Source organism: Heliconius melpomene, chromosome 13, assembly GCF_056956725.1.
Source record: "Heliconius melpomene rosina isolate 202511_hmr_F chromosome 13, ASM5695672v1, whole genome shotgun sequence".
Classification (NCBI taxonomy): domain Eukaryota; kingdom Metazoa; phylum Arthropoda; class Insecta; order Lepidoptera; family Nymphalidae; genus Heliconius; species Heliconius melpomene.
Genome location: NC_140401.1, coordinates 3633438 through 3652307, shown reverse-complemented (window position 1 = coordinate 3652307; position 18870 = coordinate 3633438). Strand labels below are relative to the sequence as shown.

The following is an 18870-nucleotide window of genomic DNA, read 5'->3' as shown; positions in this document are numbered from 1 at the left end:
ATTCACATGTAACTTTTTAGTTTTAAAAAATATGATAGAATTAATACCAAAATTACTATGACTTTTAGTATAAGTGTAAAATAGCTGTGTAATTACTATAATGTTTTTATTAGTTAGTCAATATAATTTTATGAATATTTTGTTTATTATAGAGACATCGTTTAAGTTTAATTTTACCATTAATAAGGTTCTGGTTTGAGTTCTTTGATATCTATTGACTAAGGTAAACATAAAAAAACGAACTCATAATTACTGTTTATTTACTTATTATTTTAACTTTGAATATTTCAATACAGTATCTTCGATATAACTTATATATATCTTAAATTATTTAGATAATAGCTAAATTTTCTCAAAAGTGATTTCGTAGGTACTTCGTATAAGTAATGTATAATATATCTAATACAATAAAGAAATAAAACATATACAGTAAACTACATTTCTGTATGTTGAAATTAGTTCAACATTGGTGTAGTTGGACGTAGTGCAACATAAATTCGTAGCTAGATTAACTGTCTTAGTATTACGTATGTTACTTCATATAGCTAACTAATGCTACATATAATATCAATTAAAATTTATTAAGGTTATGAGACCAGTCGTATCACAGGGGCACAAACGCACGATAGTGGGTTCGATTTGCACTCGAAAAAATGAAATATTTACTTTCTTGGTCCAAAAAAAACATAGATAAAATTAAATAACATGGATAGAACTTTTGCATCATCCATGCCTTCTCTATGATAAGTGTAAGCTCTTGAGGAATAAAAATATTTTTACTTCTTTTCTGTAGGTATGTAAGAGTAGCTTTAATCAACATAAACGATTTTTTTTTTCATTGTCTTAATTAGAAAATTATTTTCAGAAATGGCATTTCCCGCAATGTTACTAATTAAATTGGCTTATTGAATGACAATCGGAATATTAACCATATATTATGTCACCATTGTTTTTGGCAAAATAATGGTGATGTCATACGTTGACAATCTTATACATGTGTATATTTTGTCATACATATATTTTAACTAGCGGCCCGCTCGCGGTTTCACCCGAGCGAACTATGTTATTATTAATTTCTATCTCCATGACTACGTCCTAGTGACGTCTATGCAAAATTTGAGACTCCTAGCATTTGTAGTAAATTTGTAGTAAAAAGTTTCATACAAACTTTCGACCCCAAAAACAACCCCTTAGAAGTAGAATATTGCAAATTCCCATCTTAGCAAGCACCTACGTCCTATAAGTAACTTCTATGCAAAATTTGAGATTTCTAGCACATGTAGTTTCTGAGATTTCGTGATGAGTGAGTGACCTTTCGATTTTATATATATAGATAAGTATCGTATACAATTTAATTTAAGTATTTCATTTCCCTGAGCGAGAGTCGAACCAACAACCGCCGCGATTACAATCGCCCCTACGCCACGATGGCTTCTCATTTATTTTCTATTTAAAATACATGTAGTTTCTCGTATATAAATATAGCTATATACTAATGTTTACATTGGAAGATTCTACTGCGCAGATATGAGATGTACTTTGTTGGCTCAGTAGGACTTTGCACGGCTTAACACTTCAAATTCACAAATTGCAAAATGTAATATTGTTTTGTGAATCACTACATTTGTACAATACACTGTGTATATGCTTATATTTATTAAAAATTCTTTATTATTTCGTTTACTATAACCTCTTCCACTAAAACTATGACATCTCTAATAGTAAATAGCTAGAGTTCTTTTCATAACCTCACTCGTCTCTCACTCCAACTGCCTTATCTGCCTAGTTATAAAGCCCTGTTTTCACTGCGAAAGAGAGATTTGATGGTATTACCATTTAACTTAGGTGGAATGGACTTCTTCTTTTAAATAAAATAAATTAAAATTTCCAAAAACATAGAGTTTTATATTTTGTAAATATCGATTAATAGGTCCTTTGCGCTCGCGGTGAAAATCGGGCTTAAGATTTCGCAGTTTGAATGGCAAGCCTAGCGTTACATTCTAAAAAAATAATTAATTAAATTATTATCCTCCTAATATTATATAATAACTAAGGAGATACCTATAGACGAATAAAAAAAATGTTATAAAAACTTTCAAATGTATAATATAAAAATTGTCCAATATAAAAATAAACAATTTTATTTTCTTTACTTTAATATTAACTATGTTCAATTTCGTAAAGAGACCTATCAAATCTAATTACCTAGAAATACTTAGGACTGAACGTAACATGTTATGTAAGTAAAAGATTGAGACCTAAATATTTTCTATGTCATTACGTAAAAGCCTGTATAATGATTTATATATTTGGAAACAACAAGTATTTGAAAACAATAGGTTTGGGAGGCGGTAAAACCTGCTGTCTTAAAAATAAAAGAAGACATTTTAATTTTCAATCTACTTTGTTTTTTAATTTATACAGAAAAACATTGAACAAATAACGACACCGATATACCTAAACAATATTTATTAGAATTAAACACTTTCTTTTAACTGGTCAGTCAGTATTTATTTTGATATTTTATTGTTAGCAAAATATATAAAAGAAAATATAATATTTTCGTATTAGCTTCATTTTAGATAAAAATATGTAATTTAATATTATGTTAGAAAGCTTGATATTGCAGCTTTAAGCTCTCAAAAGATATTATCAAGTTTACACACACATACATTTTTTACTATTTAAATAAGAATTTGATCACGTCTTTATCTTTAATATTCACCTAAAGTTTTATAAAACGTATTTTTTTTAATTGGATTTTAGTTTCTTGCTTTATTTCTTAGTACACGGCTAGTGCTGCAATTCAATAATTCAATCAATAAATTCTATTGACACACTGTACAACTTGTAATGCAACTTTCTCAATTTCTTGATCAATATTTTGTATAACGTTCATATCTTATTACTATTATTTATTTATTACATTTCTTCAGCTTCACGATTTATCCCGCATTTAGCAGGGTAGACAGATAAAACCTAGGCTTTAGACACTCCACCCACCACTTTTAATTAAGAAAATTATTAAGTACCAACATTTATAACGACTCCAAATATTATTTTTGGTGACATACCGCACGTTATCTAAACAAACTGGGAAAACCCCCCAAATATCAGTTATAATTTATTTTAATACCGGTTGTATTCGAAGTAAAATTCATATTATATTTTTAGCAGCTTTACGCTGTATCTATACAATGTGTGTTGAGAAATGGAACTCAACCCAGCGCTTTACGAGACATCAACTAAACCTATGTAAGATCCCATTGTTTTGTATGTAGGTTGTTAAAAGTTTTAATAAATTAATTTTACCTACTAAAAGCCATAAATATACGTCTCATATACTCTCTCAAATAAGGGTTTCTGGCCAATTCTGCTTACTCACAAAATTCGAGGTATGTCTCCCCAAGTCAAATGCGACAGGTATTTTCGAATAAAATTTGTTATTGCTGTTCTAAAATGAAGCATTTCATATGCTTTATGGGAACATATTACATTTATGGAAATAATTATAGTACATATTTTAAAAATACTATTCTATACATTATAAATACTTTTCTGAAATTAATTGCAATAATTACACAATTTGAGGCCGTTGTGGTGTAGTAGCAAAGCGTGTGTAAACGCGTCGGTTATGAGTTCGATTCCCACTCGATGGAATGAATCTTTAACATTTTCATGTCCTTATTCTGCTTACAAAACACAATTCTACGTCTCGGAGATTCGGCGGAAGGTGGAGAACGGAGAACTTAAAATTTTATAAATAATTCAATAATAATTAATTTAAATTGCATTCCATAGCACTTTCTTTACACTTTAAATAGATTATAAAATTTTGCTTTAATAAAAATAAACAAACGCCAATACAAATGGGAGCACATCTTTGGTTAAATCGTGTTATATTTAGCTGACAAGTGGTGTGCATGCGTAAACAAAGGCTCATCGTCCGGCCATCTGGTGGATTTCGCACGTTGGGGCACGGCTTCATCGGTATTGATAATAAACTGACTATACTATACTATACTATACAGTACCTATATATTCAATATTGTACGAGGTTCATGTCGATGCAAATTTTTATACTTGCATTATTTTTACTTATAATTTCATAATTTTATAATTTATTATTTCATAATTTCACCTTAGGAAGGGTGTTGGGTGACATATATAATATGTATATGTTGATATAAAATTTAAACTCATCTTAAGTTTATGAATGTTAAATATCGCTGCGAAATGTCTAATTTTATCTGCTCTTAGACAAAGTATATGTTAACAGATTTTCATTGATTTTTCCCTCAGATTGAACCCACGAACTCTTATCGGACTTGGTAATGTTGTTATCATTTGCCAGATAGATTATAACTTTAAAAGTACACACGAGTGAGTTGTTATTATTAAAAGGTTGCAGCATAATTGATTTATAGATGAATCACTAATAATGTTTGCAATTAAGAGAATGAAATATTTAATAATTTCATTTCCTCGCTCTGGTAACGAGGCAAAGCGTGTTTGAGTTCCGTCACTCAACACACAAAGTCTCAAAAACTTGGAGAAAATTGGAGAACAGAGTGTCTTTTGTAAAATACGAAAATTCGTATAGGTTAATAATAAAATTCGTATAGCTTCCAAAACTTACCTATATTATTTCAAAAACGTCTAAAAATCTCAAGCCAACCTTACCTTTTAATATTTCAACAATAACTCTTTTATAACAAGTTGTCTGATACTAGAAGAGTTATTATCTAAACATCCTCATCTCATAGGTAGCGGCTATAGCAAATATTAGTGCCTGGAGCCAGCACCTCAGCAGACAATCCTACCACCGCGGCCCACTGTACGCCCGTCCGTCCGTCGACATGGGAAGTGCGTTATTTATTTGTTTCTATCATCAACCTGTTCAACCGCGTTCAACCTAGTGTCAATATAGACACAAGTTAAATAGCATTGCAAATTGATAGATTGATCAATTTAAATATTAGTCAATGACTGTCTTTTATCACCTCATGGAATTCGGTTGTCACGACAAGGACTCCGGCGAGGTGGAGTGCTACTTCGAAATACGTAAATATCTGTGAACGATATTAATTGAAATATCTTATTATTTCAGATTTCAAAGCATTCGCATAATAATTTGTATTTTTAGTGGGAACCGTGCTGTTTTTGGGTCGCGTAAACATGGACGCTACTGACAGTAAGTTAGTCGGGATGTCAGCGCGGTCAGTGAATGTTAGTCGAATTAAACGTGCTATAATACGATTGTTATCTCTATATTATAAGCGGATACCGGTGTAGGACATAGTTAATAATGCATACGGAATTAAGATCGGTGAGCACTCGTCGCGATAACGTACCCAGCCGTAAGTAATTGGAAATGAGTGCTCAAATTACACCTGTAACTCAAGATAATGAGAAATTAATTCATGAATTTGAATATTCTAGATTGTGATACGGGTACGTCTTGCGCTATCACAATACAAATGCGTAAGTAACTCGGGTTAAGTACCAAATATTTGAAAAACAAATACTAAAATATTACTTACCTACTGGAAAGTTAATCTGCAGCAAATTGTATATATGTTAATGCTACCCAAATTGACACAAATTCGATAACAATTTCTGTTTTATATCTTATTAAACACTAATCGATTTACAATTCTTCGTATATTATATTAAATTATATAAACAATTAATAGGCAATGTAAATATTTTTTTTGCTATTGTTTTTATGTTATAGTTTCGTAAGCATTTGTTTTATACTATTTTTTTTTCAGCGAATCCTGAGGCAGTGGGATGCGTCGAAAAATGTGCAACATTCTTTTCCTTTCTTCTTATTATTATTACTTTTCCGTTTTCTTTGTTCGAATGTTTTAAGGTAAATTTTATATAATAGATCAATCTTTTATTTAATATTTACTAACAACTGAATAAAAAAATAAACATATTTGAGAAACATATCTTATATCTACACCACTAAAATATTACTCCTTTCTTTTATTTAAAATTAATATAGCTATTTATTTCCTTTAAAGGTAGTTCAAGAATTCGAAAGAGCTGTAATTTTTCGCCTTGGTCGACTACGGAAAGGTGGAGTAAGAGGTCCTGGTCTATTTTTTGTACTGCCTTGTATTGACACATACAGAAAAGTCGACTTACGAACCGTATCATTTGATGTCCCACCACAAGAAGTAAGTAGTTTCCATCCATCCACCAGCCTTTCAACGTCCACTGCTGGACATAGGCCTCCCCTAAGTAGTTTACTAAAATATAACTTTTAACTTCAAAATTATTAATACGAAAATCTTTTTTGCGTTTTTTTTTTTGTATTTTTATGAACGTTTCGTTTTATCTAGTCGAACTGACTTCTATAAAACCTATCGTTAGGTTCTCTTTTTGCTATAATTTGTCCACAAATCCATAGGAGAAGCAAAGAAAATATTTTTAACATCATTTTCTTACGTGACGTATTTTGAGCTTATGAGACGTATATTTCAATATTTCTGTAACAGACTATCTGAGTAACAGTATACGTAGATACTAGATACATGTCTCATATATATGATAGGTACATACAACACATGGCTACGAACAAAAGCCATTCAAAATTGGCAATGGAATTGAAAACAGTTAACCCAAATGCTGGCTATTCAGCTGGTTCACGTTTAATTGATGTGCCTATAAACTATCAATCAAAGTTTTACGACGTTAAAACAATTGCGAGTATTTCTTGTAAGCCAGTTGTCTACACCGGTCTACCTCATACCGAAATCATTGCCAACAAACTCCATTCTGCCTGGTCATATTTAAAAATAGTTATAATTTAAGAAAATATTCTTATTTAGAAATATAATAATTCTTTTATTGGTTTATTAGTAAGTATATAAAATATTATCGTAGAATACAATTATGAAGTTATTCTATATATAGAATGTTCAAATTCAGTTTTTACCGATCTTGCAAGGTGTTTACGCAATAACATACGCTTTGTTCTAAACACACCCGCGGAAACATTTACAAAGGGAATATAGCTGTTACATAGTACTAGCTACACTGTATAGAACCATACTATTTTCAATTGTATAACTTATATTTTAATACCTTAAAAGAGTTAAATTTAACCATACATAATAATTAATGACACTTAAATTAAAAACATTTATATAACAAATATAAAAAAAATCGACATATTTCCCTTTATCTTTATTTTTTTGTAACAAAAGAGTATTACCAAGTATTCCATAATGGCTTTATATTTTTTGGTTCACCCATTATTAAGACACTCCGTTCTCCATTTTCCGCTGAATTCTGGAGACATTATTATGCCGCGCGAGTATGTTGTTAAAACCTAGGTCCGTCATTACATTAGGTTCACAATGTTCAAATTCAAAGTTTAAATACAAAGCAAGTTTGTATTTAAAATTTAGTTTTTTTTTTTTTTGTGACAATCTAATATTTATATTTTACATGGACTCTGAATTTGAAAAAATAAAGCAAAATTATAACTATTGTTCAAAAAATTTTAGTAGAAGTTTTTGTAAATCATCTACACATGTATGTTTCATATCATAATTTCAAATCGACAGTGTTTAGACGTGCGAAAGTTTAAATTTGTGTTCGAGCTGACAGGGACGACCTCAATTCGCACGCCTGAACGTTTATATATAAATCATTTTCGTAGAGTAAGAAAATACAAAAGAAAATAAAAAACAAAATTATAAAACTTGGAGCGACAAATTTTATTTTCCCAAAATTATAATGTGGTACTCTAACCTTACAGTGTTCCTTATAGACCAATTAATTGCCATCTTTTACTAAAAGTAATATATAAAAGATTTTTGTAAGAAATTTAAAATAAAGTGGTATATGATAAGCTCGTTGCGCTCGTTAATTCCTGATTGCACGGCTCGCTGCATTGATAAAACAAATGTCACACTACGTACTTCTATTTACACTCTTAGTCAAGGCCCTCAGCTTTTTTCTACCGTTTCAGAAACAGATTTAAACTAAATCCAAATATAAATAATCCTATACTTCCCTCCTATACTTCCCAAATGCACTGCGATTTATTTGGGCTTATAAAATCTTTGTCTTCCTCAGAAACATTTTTAATTATTTTTCAGGTGCTTACAAGAGATTCTGTTACAGTAGCCGTTGATGCGGTTGTGTACTATAGAATAAAAGAACCTTTAAATGCAGTGGTCAGAGTTGCCGATTATAGGTCAGTAATAGATGACTATAAATATTAATATCTTTTTTTTTCAATTGACGATGTATTCAACTGCATAGTAGGCAGAGGTAATCTAGTGGTAAGACACTCTGTTCTCCAATTTGCCGATATTTTCGAGGCATTGCGTCTTGAGTGGCAGAACTCTACGCCGGGCTATTGCCTTGGTGCCAGAGCGAAGAAAAGAAAAAATATATAAATAATAATTAATTACCCCGAGTGGCGATTGAACCCACGACCATGTGACCCTGCGCCACGACAGCCTCTAATTAATTTCTAAACTGTTACTTTTCAAATTGTCATAAATATGTAATATATTTTTTTTTATTTTCCAGTGCATCTACACGTCTTCTAGCAGCGACAACTCTGCGAAATGTGTTGGGTATGCGTGATCTAGCCCAGTTGCTGTCTGACCGAGAGGCCATCAGTCACATGATGCAAGCCAACTTGGACGTCGCCACTGATCCTTGGGGAGTTGAAGTGGAGAGAGTCGAAATGTGAGATATTTTATGTTTTACTATTACTATTATTTTTTGGTTCCATTCCTTTCTGTTAAGACATTTCGTTCCCATTAAGACACTTTCGTCCCCGTTTCCTGTTTTTTCGTGACAAAAAAAATTGACATTGCTTTTTCAGAAAAGACGTCCGCCTACCGGTGCAGTTACAAAGAGCAATGGCTGCGGAAGCTGAGGCCGATAGAGAGGCCCGCGCTAAAATAATTGCGGCGGAAGGAGAAATTAAGGCATCCAAGGCATTAAGAGAAGCATCTTTAGTCATGATTGACAATCCCACAGCCCTACAGGTATCAAAATATTTGTTTTTAATTTACTTAGTAAGCAAGGCGTTTTCCACTCATATAGAACGATCGCTTGGATCTTTCAAATTACATAAGGAAAAATGCGGTTTTCACTATTAAATAGATTGCTTCAAGTATATAGTAAATTTATATATGCATTCTTATACTCGTAATTACTCCTAATACAATTTAAAACGAGATTGCTGTAAAAACAAGCTCTGTTTGTCATTTGCATATGATAAGTCAAATAAAAATTTACATTTTTAAAAAAATATTTTCTATAAAATACCTATATTTAATAGACATTTAAAATAGTAGATACATTTTAAGTAAATATTTATATACGAGGTACCACAAAATTTTCTTCTCTTTCATTTCAGCTGCGGTACCTGCAGTCGCTTAATACGATATCTGCAGAGAAGAGTTCTACAATTATCTTTCCGTTCCCGATGGACTTCCTTAAAACATTTTTATCAGGAAGTGGACATAGTGTTCCTCCTTCGCCGTTACCCATTTAAGTTTGTGTATAGTAAAAATATAGAAGATCTAAGATTACAAAAAAATATGTGGTAAAATATATTCATAAATACAATTTTGATAAAATAATTTTGCTTTATTATTATTATACTAAATTAATATTTTCTTATTTTAGTAAGATACAGTAGATAAAAAAATATATTTTTAAAATTTATTTAATTAAATCTTTTTTTGTAGAAGCAGCAACTTCAAAAATACTTCTAGTTTATTAACGTTACTACTGAAAATTACTCTATATTATCTGTGGATGATGTACAGAGCATGTCATATTACATACTATGATAGTATATTCTTTGACTTATTGTATACTTATGTTTTATATATGATATTTATATGACGTATAAAAAGATGGAGGACGAGCAGAAAATAGATTTAATTAGTGAGTGAGAAAAGTAAAATAAAGAAAAGTAATGAGCTAATGCTGTCTAAGCCTTATTTATATTTTAAGAGTTATATTACAGAAATGCAACGGGAATCGTTGAAGGAAAAAATATTACGAGTATTCTTTTTACTTATAATAATATTGTGCCCGCTGACTTTACTGCTATGTTTTAGGGTAAGAAAATTATTAGATTTAAATGTCTGTTTTTATACGAATAGTTTCATAGTAAGTTTGTTGGGCATTTTATTAATTTTCTGACATTTTAATAATATAAAGTAGAAGAGTTTGTTTAGTAGAGTGTGATAATAGAAAGGGTATCAGAACTGTAGAAACAGTAACAGAATTTAGTGTTCGATAGTTTATTTAACGAGGAATTCTATAGGTAATATTACTTCTGACACCTATAAAAATCATGTGTGATATATAAGCCTTCACTTCCATTTGAGTACGGGGGCGAAGTCAATTTTAGAAACAGCATTATTGGAATTGTAAGTCCTCTTATGCTTGATCATATTCAATGTTATTACGGAAAAGAAGAAGCCTAAAAAATAAATAAATGCTATATGAGATGTCGTCTCTAGTAGACATATATATAAAATCAAACAATAGTTGTAATTTTATAAATATCCTTTTCTAAACAATGAATAAAAACCTCGTTTATTATGTTAATTACAGAAACGTACAATTTGTAGAATATGAGATATCTACTTGGTCTGTTATGTTACATACTTTTATGTAACATATGATGATATTTGGATATTAATTTCACAATTAATGATATTTGTATAGACATTGAAATACAATTTTTTAATCAAAAATTTTTTACAAATTATAATTAGATTTATTATGGTTATTATTCTCGACTAAACAATTTATTGTTATCAACGTCCCGAATTTTTCATTGATTGATTAAAATTAAGTTAATTGTTGCTCTACATTTCCTAATTTCAATTTTCACGTTTACTTTACTGATAATTGAGATGTTTTGTCTGATAGGTTGTGAAACAGTACAAAAGAGCTGTAATTTTGCGATTCGGACGAGTGAGGCGTGACTCTCCCGCCGGACCTGGCATCATTTGGCTAGTACCGTGTACCGACAGCGTCACGTTCATCGATCTTAGAACGCAGTCCTTCAATTTACTTCCCCAAGAGGTATTATACATTTGTTTTGTCATTTAATAGTATATATTAAACTTTATCAACTCTTCATCTTCCATTTCAGATACTTACAAAAGATTCAGTAACTATCACAGTAGACGCCGTGGTTTACTTTCATGTTATGAAACCGCTGTTTTGCTTGTTAAATGTACAATCGCACACGTAAATATTAAATAATTAATTAATTATTAATAAAAATTTAAATATAATTAATATCTAATATATACATATTAATAGCACTAATAACAATTTTAGACGTGCCACAGAACTGTTAGCTATCGCTATTCTTAGAAATATTTTGGGTCAGTACACACTGACTGACTTGTTGACAAACCGTGAGTCTATTAGTCAAGCGGTCCGAAGAGAAATAGATAAAGGGACGGCCGAATGGGGCATCGAAGTGGAACGGGTGGAAATGTAATATCATCATAGTAATGTCACTTGACCTTGTTTGAAAGTTTCTTAAATTTTAATCACCTGCAAAGTATGAAAGGTCAAGTTGTGCAAAAACATTGTGCATTGCTGTTCAATTATTAACACAACAAGAGATTGTAGTGGTGTATTGTAAACTAATATTTAATGATTTTTTTTTAGGAAAATCTATGTATATCCGGGATCAATAGTACAGAATTAGTACTTAAGATTATTTTATAGTCGTATATTTTAAATATAAAAATAGAATACTCTTTATAGTTCACTCATACTATACTTATAATTAAAATTAATTTGTGACATTAATTATTAATTTAATGAAATTAAATTTGGTAATTTAGACTATTACGAATAATCATCTCTTTATAGAAAAGATGTTATTTTGCCTTATGAATTGCAAAAGGCAATGGCTGCTGAGGCCGAAGGCACACGCATTGCTAAAGCAAAAATTATAGAAGCCGAAGGAGAAATAAAAACAGCTGAAAACCTTAGAGACGCATCAAAAGTCATGATGGAACACCCACAAACAATACTTGTAATAGACATATTATACATTTTTTTGTATTGAATTTATGTATACATAGCGTAATCTATTAAATATTTTCATTATTTACAGCTACGGTACTTACAAACACTTAACAACATCGCATCACAACAAGAAACGTCTATATTATTTCCATTTCCTATTGATATTCCTGACGCGAAGAGTGATCATTAAAAATTTAATTAAATACTCTTTATTTCATACAACTTCATACCAATATGACAGAAAATGTCACCGTTATATTAGTTAAATTCATCTTTCTTTTTGGACATTAGAGGTAAATATATAATATGAGTGATAAACAAAATAAAAGGTTTGCTAAAGCAACGAACACTAGGTCTCGTGAAATTCCAAAGCAGCAATCAGTACGTTCCGTAGCTATGTTGGCAAAGGATTCAGTGGGACGTGGGGTTCCAAGTACACCTTCTCTCGTAAGAATGCCACGTCTAGAACATGAAAGAAGTATATTATTTTTGTTTTCATTTCGTACTATTATTATTAATATTTGTTTATGTTTATAGATAATACTTTTTTTATTAAATACATATTCGTTTTCAGAAAGTGACAATTTTATTGAGAAAATGGTGGTGGTTATATCGATTATTTTTGCTGTTTTGATGTTTCCGTTGTCGTTGCTATGCATTTTAATGGTTTGTGTTTTTTATATTTAATTTTCGTTTAGATAATTTAGATATAACGCATTAAAACTAAGTAATTTGGAGATAAATTATGCATTATTTAACCTAACATCTAATGGCTGTGACTTTCACAATCAAGATAGATATCGGAAAATATTCCAAGATATATTAAAAATATAATAAATTATAAAATTTAAGGCCAGTCAGTCAGTCAGTGGCGCAGGGACACAAGCGTGTGACTGTAAGCGCGATAGTTTGTGGGTTCGATTTTCACTTGAGGAAATTAAATATTTAATATTTTTATTCCTTCTCCCAGGTTTCGAGGCAAAACACAGCAATAACCGCCATTCCACACGCAATGCCTCCAGAATATGGCGGAAAATGGGGAGCAAAGTGTCTTAACACTGGGCTCCCTCGTAAAGAAGGGAAAAAAATTCTGAAAACATACAACAGATTCTATTTCCAGGTAGTCCGCCAGTTTGAAAGGGCCATTATATTGCGAAATGGAAAATTGTACAAAAAGAGCGCGTTTGGTCCCGGCCTTATATTTTACCTGCCTTGCGTAGATTCCGTCAAGTTCATCGATTTACGAACATTCGTTTACGTTGTTCCACCACAAGAAGTAAATATGCTCATCAATTTTTTATAAGCATAAATTTGTTATTTATTTAGAGAGCAGTCGACCATGGCCTGTGACTGTTAACGTGATAGGTTGTAGGTTCGATTCTCACTCAAGGAAATGAAATATTTAATATTTTCATTTCTTCGCTACGGTGTCGAGGCAAAACGCGGTTTCAAATCATTCAACACGTAATGCCTCCAGAATTTGGCGGAAAGTAGAGAGCGGAGTCTCTTGACACTAGGCTCCCTCTGCCTACTCTGCTACATGCGGGATACATCGTGAAACTGAAAATAAAAGGATCTGATCGATTTGATGACCAATATTTTTTTTATATTGTAAGACTTTCTCCTCAGGCACTGACTAAGGATTCATTGACAGTCTCGGTTGATGCGGTTGTTTTTTACAAAATAGTGGACCCGGTGCAGGCTGTTATAAGCGTGACGGACTATAAGTAACAACATTATATTCATTTGCAATTAATTTAATTGAATTTAAAAAATGCATTTATAAAAAATGCAACGAGTTGTGTGTTTTGCTTTAAATGTGAATTTGTACTTATTTAGATTTAGATTATGTAGATATCGTCGTTGCACAGGGGTCCAAGCGTGTGACTGTAACGTGACTGTAACGTGTAGGTTCGATTCCCACTCGGAGGAATGAACTATTATTTATTTATATTTTTATTTCATTGAATGATTCGGCGGAAAGTGGGGCACGGAGTGTTCCCTCGGCCTACCCTACTGTGTGCGGGATGCAGGTGAATCTCTTGGGTTTTAATTGTTTTTTTTTTTTGATAATCTGTTCCACACTTTCCGCCGTATCCCTTCTCACTGACTACCCCGCTAGGGATACGACGTGAAGCTTATTTTTTTATATTAAATTATATCTTGGTGAATCAGATCATCGACTCATTATTTAGCGGCGACAACTTTACGCAATGCTATAGGAACGAGAAAACTTGCAGAAGTATTGGGTAGTAGGCCGGAGGTCAGCCACCAGGTGTTCGAGCTTATGAAGAATATAACCCAGGAGTGGGGTATCCAAATCGTCCGGGTTGAAATGTAAACTATATTTCATTATGTAAATTTTGATATATCTATGTATATAGTATCGATATGATTGCTTATATTAATAATATAATACTTTATAATAGAGGCCGTCGTGGCGCAGTGGCGCAGTGTTGTTGGTTCGATTCCCACTCGGGGGAAAGAATTATTATTTATTAATATTTTCTATTGTTCGTTCTGGTAACAAGGCGAAGCGCGCTTTGAGTTCCGCCACTCAACATGTAATGCCTCAAAAAAATCTGCTTTTTGCGGGATATACCTAACATGAAGTTGAAATAAAATATAAATTACATATTTACTTTGCTTTTCACATTGAAGGTTAAAAATAAAAAACATTATTATATGTATATCCGCTATGCTAATATAGAAAGTAGGTAATACTGCATAAAAAATATATTACGTTTTTTCGCTTCTATAATATAGTGTTAGTATTTAATGTTACATCTTATATTGCGTGTTGGAATAGCGGAAATTCATAGTTAGGTACATTTTAAAATCAAATTAGTGAAACGCCTTTATTATAAATACATAAATTTTCTACTATGAAGATTTTGAAGAAATTATAAGACAATCCATCAATCAAATTTATAATTTGTTATTATGGATCTGACGAATTGGCTTAGAATGGGTTCAAAATCTTCACAATCTATAATTGGTTTTAAACTTTCAAAATGGTAGGTACTCGTAAGTTAAGAAATTACTTATTATTTTAAAATGAAATCTTATTCACCCAGAACCGTAACCAAATTACTTTTGTAAATCTTTTTTTATATAGATGTTTTGCATTATTAATGAAAATTACAAATTACAGAAAAGACATTAGTTTGCCGTTACAATTACAAAAAGCAATGGCGGCGGAGGCTGAGTCGACGAGATTGGCAAATGCTAAAATTATTGTTGCAAAAGCAGAAATTGAATCAACGAAAAACCTTCAGCTGGCCACAGTTATTCTGATGGACAATCCTATGTGTATGCAGGTTCGTGTTCATTCCAAACTACAATTAGAAATTTCCTTAATTATATTCAATTATATTCTCAGCAAAATGTTTATAACACATGTTTCTTATTTTAACAACTTTGTCCCAATTTTCTGAATATGTAATTATTTTAATTAATCTTCATTTTATTTTAACTGCACGGTTTTCAGCTTCATGTTTTATAAATTTTCTAATAAAAACTGAATAATATATTTCAGCTAAGATATTTGCAATCGTTGCAAATGATTGCGGGAGATAACACACACACTATAGTGTTTCGGACATTTTTAAAAAGATTTTCGGTAGATAATTATAATGTTTTTTTTACGTTTTACTTTTACATATTGTTAATATCAATATTTTATAACATTTTTGTTAAATTAAATAAAAACAATTTAATGATTTTTAACGTTTATTTAAACAACATTTAGTGTACAATAAATATTTAACAGAATGTTTACTAATCTAAAATGAAAATACTTTTATTTTTACATCTAGCTGTGAGTGGTGACTAGTATTCTCTGGAGTCGTCTTCGTTTTGTTTCCTTTGAGCGTACTGTTGGGGTGCGTGCGGTTGACCTCCCGGCTTCTTGTGCACCGTCGCCTGAAATAGTCAATTTCGTTAATAATTTCTATTCAGGAGTTATTGAGAGAAGCTATTTTTGTTTTGTATACAATTTGATACTTTTTACATATTTCTGCCAATTTAACAATTTATAGAATTTCCACTGAGTTGACGTTGATAATGATACTGTTGCAACGCCGTATGGGAAAATTGCTACAAAATTATGAAAATTTACTTTATTATGAAAATTCTATTAGAGTAACTTTTTTTTTTTTTGATGTTACCTGAAAACCATTTTTGGGATCAGCTGTGTATTTTACAAGCCGAATTGAACCGTCAGGCTCTACAAGGGAGTATTCGCCATGTACTACGTCACCATCGCGGTATTCCTTGTGGTCTTGTTGGTTGCCACTGTGGGGATCCTGAACGCCGTACGCATAGTGGTAATCTGGTTTAGCCTGAAAAACTTTGTATTTAATTTCATGTCACACTTTTAAGTTACAAATTCGTCTAATCTGATTGTTACTATTATAGAACAAAAGTACTTGTAGCAGCAAAGATACAAATACAAATGTTACAGATAACTAAATAAACACATTATACGGCTTATATATGAACATTATTATTTTTTTTTTTTATATGGAATAGGCTTGCGTTTGACCGCATCAAGTCTGGTGAGCGTTGATGCGGTCTACGGTGGTGCACGCTTGCCTAGAAGATACCTATTCACCCTTTCTTTGAAAACCCCCACATTGTATGTCACAGGAAATACTGTTGCCGGCAGTGAGTTCCAATCTCTCGCAGTGCGGATAAAGAATGTAGCCTCAAAGGTACATTGTGTACATTAGGTAAATACTAAAATTGTTTGATATTAGCTTGTAGCTAGATGAAATATAGCGTTATTAAAATATAGCGTGGCGTGGTAGTAATGAAAAAAATAATATATATATAAAAACAATCTAAATGAAAAAAAAAATACTTATTAAGCAATATTTATATTTACTAAAGTAGAATATATTGCTTATTATTATATATACTTTATAGTCATTACAAAGATATAAGATAATTGAAAGGAGATGATTCGAACAAAAGGACTTAAAAGTGTGTCTTAAACGTACATACATATATATTTTACTACTCGTGTATATATTCTTTATAAAGCGTGATATATATAAAAATTGTATAATAAATACCTTGTAATCAACTGTTTTTAAGCGATCGTATTTAGCTGTCTCCGGATCAATTTTTCCCGCTTGGTGGTCGTAACCGTAGTCCGCGTGCTGCTGCGCCGGAACACCTCGCGCCGCAGGTACCTGGACTTCAATTATTTTTCCGCTTACTGGACCACTGAAACGGTTATAGGAGTATCCGCCTGGAGCCTGGTTGCCAAGGGCTACTGTTCCTAGTACTAATAAAGTAAATGTCTGAAAAAAAAGCAATTTCGATTACAATAAACAAGTTTAAAATAGTAGGATAAAATCAATTTTAATAATAACAATATTTAAACTATGTTTTGTGTAGCGTGAGGCTGCAATGTAAACAATAAGGGAAACGAACGACCTTCACGGTTCAACGGCTCAGTGTCATTACTCAATAACGATGGCAATGAAAATTCTAAATAAATAATTTCTCTCGCGAGTGATAAATTTTATATTAACTACATTTTAATAAATAATAATAATTATTATAATTAATATTTAGTAAAATTATTAAAAAACTATTAACATGTACCAGATGACTAAAATATGTTATAGATTTTCAATTTTTTATTTAAAAACATCCAATTATTAATTATATTAATAAATATGTAACTTTAAAATAATGTTATAAAAAATACCTTGAACACGAAAGCCATTTTTATAACTATAAGTATTAAAATCTGCACACCGTTTACTGTGGGACTGATGCTGTTCCACCGGCATTGTTGGTTTTATACCAGAGCGTTATTTAAGAAAGTATGGGTAATCACGACCACGAACTTATTTAGCCGGTTGCGGCAAACTCTGAATCAATATTTTTCAATATTCGACCTGTAGGCCGTATAATTGCAATAAATATTTTTTGTTTCGAAGATTATAAACTATTATATCGGTAATTCTTAATATATATCTACAAGCTAGAACAACACCTATATGTTGTCTTTTTCATTCATATGTATCAGTGTTGAATTGTAGGTAAGCATATCTATAAGAAAATCTTCGAATACTATTTTGACCCATTTCTAGCCGACCCGATTTGCTTGAAAGCACGGAACATTATACTCAGCGTTGCCAGACCTTATCTCCGGGAAAAGCAGGATTCTGGAGTTGTTAGTCACCTATAAAAAAATTAAAGTAATTTAAAAAATCGGTTCTCTTTCTTAAAGTAATTGAAAAATATTTATTTATTTTTATTTTAGCTTTACTCTGTGTCCTGCAAATTGCAGGGTAGATAAAGGGAATACGAGAACGTAGTGTTAAGACACTCCGTTTCCTATTCTCGAGGCATTGCGTGTTGAGTAGCGGAACTCAACGCAACGCTTGTTACCAGGGCGAGGAAATCAAAGTACAAAATATTTACACATGTACATTCCTCCGAGTAGGAATCGAACCCACAACCGACGCGTTTACAGTCGTACGCTGCGCCACGACGGCCTTATTATTTTTTACGGCCTTATTATTGTGTTTAAGACACCCCATTCCCCACTTTACTCCAAATTTTTGAGGCATACAAAATAAAAGCCGACTCGCGTAGAGTAAAAAATTAGGATTCACAATTCGTAATCGGGGGTCTAAGAAAATATATCTGAAAATATAAGCTTGACTTCAGGTATCGATGTAAGCATATTGCTCTTTAGATGTAATTGATTTTTGTTTGACAACTAAACTTTTTGGACATTGACTCACAGCACAATCATTTTTTTCAGAATTTGGCAGAAAGTGGGGAACG

At 31.5% G+C, this 18870-nt stretch overlaps 4 protein-coding genes across 9 annotated transcripts; 3 read left to right on the top strand and 1 right to left on the bottom strand.

The window, feature by feature from the left end:
• The first annotated feature begins 4750 nt into the window (after positions 1–4750).
• LOC146532499 (band 7 protein AGAP004871-like) lies at positions 4751–9556 on the top strand. 5 transcript variants are annotated; one of them, XM_085195683.1, is made up of 8 exons: positions 4803–5064; positions 5443–5484; positions 5775–5875; positions 6033–6188; positions 8121–8218; positions 8560–8721; positions 8861–9026; positions 9401–9556. In XM_085195683.1, exons 1-8 carry the CDS (start codon positions 4986–4988, stop codon positions 9536–9538), a joined length of 942 nt encoding a protein of 313 aa, XP_085051809.1. In that variant the 5' UTR covers positions 4803–4985; the 3' UTR covers positions 9539–9556. The 5 variants fall into 5 exon arrangements, with proteins under 5 accessions (XP_085051808.1, XP_085051809.1, XP_085051805.1 ...); XM_085195679.1 differs by lacking the exon at positions 5443–5484 and adding an exon at positions 5147–5194; XM_085195680.1 differs by lacking the exon at positions 4803–5064 and adding an exon at positions 5076–5360.
• Positions 9557–9802: 246 nt separating this feature from the next.
• LOC146532498 (stomatin-4-like) lies at positions 9803–12285 on the top strand. Of its 2 annotated transcripts, XM_085195686.1 has the most exons (6): positions 9803–9936; positions 10019–10113; positions 10936–11091; positions 11162–11259; positions 11899–12064; positions 12146–12285. In XM_085195686.1, exons 1-6 carry the CDS (start codon positions 9891–9893, stop codon positions 12245–12247), a joined length of 663 nt encoding a protein of 220 aa, XP_085051812.1. In that variant the 5' UTR covers positions 9803–9890; the 3' UTR covers positions 12248–12285. The 2 variants fall into 2 exon arrangements, with proteins under 2 accessions (XP_085051812.1, XP_085051813.1); XM_085195687.1 differs by lacking the exon at positions 12146–12285 and having other exon boundaries at positions 11353–12041.
• LOC146532497 (stomatin-like) lies at positions 12210–15881 on the top strand. Its single transcript, XM_085196232.1, has 8 exons — positions 12210–12350; positions 12632–12723; positions 13178–13333; positions 13687–13784; positions 14233–14394; positions 15212–15377; positions 15596–15679; positions 15876–15881. Exons 2-8 carry the CDS (start codon positions 12655–12657, stop codon positions 15879–15881), a joined length of 741 nt encoding a protein of 246 aa, XP_085052358.1. The 5' UTR covers positions 12210–12350; positions 12632–12654.
• LOC146532496 (cuticle protein 8-like) lies at positions 15772–17918 on the bottom strand. The gene is made up of 4 exons (XM_085195688.1): positions 17780–17918; positions 17136–17366; positions 16227–16400; positions 15772–15981 (listed from the first exon to the last, which is right to left on the bottom strand). Exons 1-4 carry the CDS (start codon positions 17795–17797, stop codon positions 15889–15891), a joined length of 516 nt encoding a protein of 171 aa, XP_085051814.1. The 5' UTR covers positions 17798–17918; the 3' UTR covers positions 15772–15888.
• Between the last annotated feature and the right edge of the window lie 952 nt (positions 17919–18870).